The sequence below is a fragment of the Mastomys coucha genome, unplaced genomic scaffold, assembly GCF_008632895.1.
Source record: "Mastomys coucha isolate ucsf_1 unplaced genomic scaffold, UCSF_Mcou_1 pScaffold2, whole genome shotgun sequence".
NCBI lineage: Eukaryota > Metazoa > Chordata > Mammalia > Rodentia > Muridae > Mastomys > Mastomys coucha.
Genome location: NW_022196902.1, coordinates 14,340,738 through 14,346,642, shown reverse-complemented (window position 1 = coordinate 14,346,642; position 5,905 = coordinate 14,340,738). Strand labels below are relative to the sequence as shown.

Below are 5,905 nucleotides of genomic sequence, written 5' to 3'. Positions count from 1 at the left end.
ATCTCACAGAGCAGTGCTCCTCTCATCTCACAGAGCAGTGCTCCTCTCATCTCACAGAGCAGTGCTCCCCTCATCTCACAGATCAGTGCTCCCCTCATCTCACAGAGCAGTGCTCCCCTCATCTCACAGAGCAGTGCTCCCCTCATCTCACAGAGCAGTGCTCCCCTCATCTCACAGAACAGTTCTCCCCTCATCTCACAGAGCAGTGCTCCTCTCATCTCACAGAGCAGTGCTCCTCTCATCTCACAGAGCAGTGCTCCTCTCATCTCACAGAGCAGTACTCCTCTTACTTGGCTTCAGACCACTGACAGCACAGTCACTGCCTGCTCTCCTCTAAGGACTTGAATATATGATTTATTTTAGGCTCTTATACCAGGCTGGCCTTGATCCTCTTGACTCAGCCTCCTGAGTACTGAGATTAGAAACATGAACCATCATGTCCACTAACGCATTTGAGCTAATGTATTTGCCTGTATTATTCCACTGATCTTCCCAGTCACTCTAGGAAACACAGCTCTCTTCAGTTCCCCAGCTCTGGAATATAGTTTGCAATCCACAGAGCTATACAGAGAGTGCATACACCTCAGATACCTAAGTAAAGAGATATAATAAAGGGATATTTGTGGGAATAAAGTAAATATTTAATCCCACTGTAATTATTTATTAGGCTAGGCACAAGCATGCAAGCAAACAATACATTATGTACCCCGCACATGGCAGGACCTGGGTGCATGGATCTAATAATACCTGAATCATCATTAGTCCAGAAGGTTCTTGGGTCCGACTTGGTCAGGATGTTGGCATGATTACATGGTTCTTTCACCTTGAAAACATAAAGGGAAAAGAACCGCTGTGAGAATCGAGTCATCACGTCACTGCTTCCAGGCCTGTTGTTCTAGCGTGGACAGTCCAGAGGTAAGGCTTATACAAACAGCATACTGAGCCATAGCTGCGTGTTGCGTGTAGAGTGGGAAACCCTTTCACCCTTCATAATCTGGGACTGCTGCTCACCCCAGGATAGGGCAGCTGTCAGGCTAATAGCTAGATAAGTAATTGGCAGATAATTTTTGCTCTCTCCTCTGTCAGTACTATGCACAATGCACAGACTGCACAACTGCTACAGAGAGTCACAATGACGACACAAAAGCTGTTTTAGATCTGTCTGTAACAGAAACTGTAACTTTAGTAAATATTGCCTGGGAAAATGTATAGTAATGAAGAGAACTTCAAAAGAAATTCTAGCTGGGCATGGTGGCACATGCTTTTAATCAAAGCATTTAAGAGGCAGAAGTAAGAGGATCTCTGTGAGTCTGAGGGCAGCTTGGTCTGCATAGTGAGTTCCAGGTTAGCCAGGAGTACACAGTGAAATACTGTCTCTAAAAGTAATAATTTGTAAACAAAAGTAAAATGAAAGAATTCTTTTGTAATTTGTAAAGGTTAACCCCAGTCATCAACTTGGTGACTCTAAAATCACCTGGGAGATGAGCTTTTCTTTTTTTTTTGTTTTTTGTTTTTTTTTTTTGTTTTTTCGAGACAGGGTTTCTCTGTGTAGCCCCGGCTGTCCTGGAACTCACTCTGTAGACCAGGCTGGCCTCGAACTCAGAAATCCGCCTGTCTCTGCCTCCCAAGTGCTGGGATTAAAGGTGTGTGCCACCACACCCAGCTGGGAGATGAGCTTTTGAACATGCCCATGGGGGAATATCTCAATTAGGTTCATGAAGTTGGAAGACCCCACCCCACCCCCCACTGTGGGCAGCACCATTCCCCTGGCTGAGGGATTATGGACTCCTAAAGATGAGAAAGTGAGCTGAGCACAGGAGTTCTTTGTCTTCTCAACTGGATATAAAGTGACCAGCTACCAGGTCCCTGCTGTCGGGGCTTGCCTATGTTGATGGAGAGCACTCTCAAACTTTGAGCCTAAAAAATTCCTTTCTACCAAACAGCTTTTGGCAGACACTTTCTTGTAGTAACAAAAACGAAACTAAGACATAATTGCAGTAGTATCATTATATTCTTAAGTAGTTTATATGGGCATATGTAATACTTGCTATTTAACTTAGAGACTCTTGTACAGATTCAATTTATAATCCTAAATTTTACAAATTCTCATCTGTTGAGACAGAGACTCACTGTACAGCTCAGGCTCGCCTCACCCTTGCGGTTATCCTCCTGCCTCTGTCCTGGGTTGCTTATCATGTTTTCCAAGGAGCTGCAGTGATGCATTTTGGGAAGCAACGTCCTACTCTCTTGATGTATAGATTTCAAATGTGCCTTTACTTAATGGAATATGTCTTAATGGTAAAATGGACTTCATATATTTTATAGAAACCTCTTTAATGGGACATTCTGAGATCTGGATCTTTGAATCTTTGGTCACTGGTTCCAGTTCACAGTTATTTGCTTTGTTTGTTGTATCAGGGTCTTGCTCAGTCTGGCCTTGAATGCCTGCCTCTACCCCGTTAAAGTGCTGGGATTACAGGTGCACATCACCCACCCTGGAGTTGGCTTCCCTCCTGGGCTTACACAGCATTTTATACTTCTTTTTCTTTATGTAGCAGCACCTCAACTATTTGAAAATTGTCATTGTGTCTAACCTTTCCAGGTTGATAGACCCTCTTCCCTTTAGTCAGTGGTGTTAAGTCTCTTTACAGAGGTCACTGACTTAGAAGACATCCTTTCTGCAATATGAACTTCTCCTTGAGAGCTTTTAGTCTAGTCCTTGAAATAAGGTGCTGATTTTGAAGGACAGCTCCCAGATAGGACCACCAGTGGCATCTTACATCCATGAGCAATTAAAATGTCCTAACAGACATACGAACTTAACAAGAGTAAAGAACAGTCTACGGTATTCGCCACTTCTTACACCCTTTAGCGGCAAAAAGTTCTCATTCTTTAAAAACTAATATGGAAAATTACCATATGCAAACTGTCTCTCTATGCTACCAGCTGTAACTACCTTGTCGTTGCCCTCCCCCCATGACCTTTATACAAGAGTGCTATTCTTGCGGAGCTTGTTTGTTTATGAATGATTCCACATTACTATTTGCTTTCAAAATGTCTTTTATGTGGGAGAGCATTTCCTGTTCATGCCAGAGACATCAAGACTCCCTTGTTCTCTGTGTTTGTGGCAGATGAGTATAAACAGGCCATTCTTCATGAATCCCATGCAGGCCTGTTTAAGTATGAACTCATGAATCATTATACCCACTGTCAGGGTTAATTAGCCATGCATTGTAGCTGTAGACACTCCACAGAAGTGAGAAATTCATCATTGTGGATCCTGCAGCATCTTCATGGGATGCCTGTCTCTGAAGTCAAAACCAAAAGACATACAAAGTGCCTGGGACTTTGCTCCTCTAAGGGGCAGTTTGGTTCCTTTGAAGAAGATTCCTTTAATGAGATCTCTACACTAAGGGTGGCAAAGAAAGAAATGTAACTATCATATGGAACTCTTAAATGTGCTGCTATGGAACATTCCAAACATATCTCAGGGCATTTGTTCTAAACCTGTATTTACCTTCTGTTCAGTTTACAGAGTTCTTACCATTAGCTAGTCGAGCTTATCTTGGCTGCCATTTCTTTATCTAGTTGGTCACTTAATTAGCTTTCATAGTCCAGGATGACCGTAAATTAATATATCAGTGATAATCAATTGAGAGTTAGAGTCTAAGTCTTTTACTATAATTATGTATTAATTATCATTACTATTGTTTTCCGTTCAGCCTAGTATTTCTTTTGTTTTCAGGGCTGAGGATCAAACTGTGTTCTGCCTCTACGCTATAGATCAGTCCCCAGAATCCAAGTCTTGACTATATATTTCAAGCTATCACCTAAGAACTTACTCTAGTTTCTTAAGACTCAGGAATGTACTCAAGTTAATTCAGTTGTTGAGTAACCCATCTCTTCTGGTGGAAAGTGAGAAAATCCTTGGAGCCACAGCACAATGTGGACAGAGGGACAACTGTCACTCTTGTGAATTTATTCCCTGATGCTGTTTCCAAGTAGGTATTAGGCAATGAGGTGAGGGGCTTGGGGTTTATTGTTGTTTGTTTGTTGTGATTCTCTATAAAAGCTTGTTTTCTTACATACTTGTTTTCAATAGTACCACAGTAATCAATGATGGCATATCTGCATTTGTACGTTGTAGTCATAGCAGAAACCAGAAGACAGCTTTTTAAGATGTCTAAAATGGGTGCTTGACACTAAGCCAAATCTATACCTTCACTCTACTTGAGCCACTTAAATTTCCTGTGTGGGCCTGCAGGCACTGGCATTTCCAATTGAGAATCGACAGAAGGCCAAGGTATCTGGACCAAACTTCTGGGTTTCTACTCCACAGCACTTGATTAAGTTCTTAAGTAAAATTTCCTTGCAGTATGGTGTTTGTAGACTGTGTCCGACTCAGGGAGACAACAATCAATGTGTGTTTATCGACCAAATCATTGATTTGGTGGGACTCAAAGTCCATTAAGGTTGCTAAAGTTAATGCTATCAGAGAATCTCAGTATCTCTGTCTAGAACATCACAGATGACTTAGTTGGGTCTTTTCCATCAATAGATGGAGAAAGGCTGAAAGGAAAGAAATGACTAGGCACTGGAGACACAGGTAGGTGGGTAGGTGGGGGGATGTGGTGTTGGCCATGCAGCTTGGTAAGAGAAGCTTCTTGCATTTCTCTCAGAACATGGTAGCTAAAAACACATCTAGCCAGGCGGTGGTGGCACACGCCTTTAATCCCAGCACTTGGGAGGCAGACGCAGGCAGATTTCTGAGTTCGAGGCCAGCCTGGTCTACAGAGTGAGTTCCAGGACAGCCAGGGCAGACAGAGAAAACCCTGTCTCGAAAAAACAAAAAACAAAACAAACAAACAAATAAAAACACATCCAAGTGGGATGTGGGCTTCAGAATGATATGGACTGGGTTAAAGTTAAGACTGTCTTACACTTAAGCATGTACATGCATGCACACACACACACATACATTCAGACATTAGGGGATGGTACTTAATCTCAGCCTTAATTTCCTCACTGGAAAGAATGGCCAAATGAAGAAGTGGGATAAAGAGTAGAATAAGGTTGTAGGTTTCAGTGGTTGGCAGGGTTTTCATCATCCATACTCATACATCAGACATGTATACAGGTTAGTGATGACAGGAGGCTGGAAGATGTGAGGAAGGAGAAACTTTTGATGGAAGAACTTTGCTGTTAAAAGCTCATGTCTACAATTCATTTGAGCCCTCACAGGGCAGAGGCAAGAGGATTGGCATGAGAATGAGGCCATCTTGAATGTAAAGTGAGTTCCAGGCTAGCTTGAGCTACAATGTGAGATACTTTTTTTGGGGGGTGGGGGGTTCAGAAACAGGGTTTCTCTGTATAGCCCTGGCTGTCCTGGAACTCACTCTGTAGACCAGGCTTGCCTCGAACTTAGAAATCCACCTGCCTCTGCCTCCCAAGTGCTGGGATTAAAGGCATGCACTACCACCCGTCGGCTGGTTTTTTTTTTTTTTTTTTTCTGATACACCAAACCTCCTAATTTTACAACAATGAGTGTCACAGGGTGGGGTTAATATGGAATAGCAGATGCCTCCGTCTTTCCCATAAAGGACTGGCAGTGACAGGTGACTCCCCATCTCCCCTTTGGCTACCACGCTGCAATTCTCTTTTTGTTTGATTTGTTTTGTTTTCCCCATCTTCTTTGCAAAAACAAAGCAAACAGACAAAACCCAAAAAACCTTATGCTACTACTAGACACATCAGCACATCTGTCAAATGCATCTTCCAGAGTGTATTCTATGACACAATGACATACTATGTGTCTGAAAAACAAAAACAAAAACAGAGCCCTTAATACCTTGAAAATTCTTTGCACAAATTCAAGTATAATTCAGTAAATTATTAGCATGTACCC

General features: G+C 42.4%; 1 protein-coding gene across 2 annotated transcripts in view; it reads right to left on the bottom strand.

The window, feature by feature from the left end:
- The window catches only part of Sgk1 (serum/glucocorticoid regulated kinase 1), a 124,314-nt gene that overhangs the window by 32,062 nt on the left and 86,347 nt on the right, over window positions 1–5,905 (bottom strand). For both annotated transcript variants that reach the window (XM_031380570.1, XM_031380571.1), the window contains exon 3: window positions 748–823. In XM_031380570.1, coding sequence (XP_031236430.1) covers window positions 748–823 — 76 coding nt within the window. The remainder of the gene's footprint in view (window positions 1–747; window positions 824–5,905) is intronic.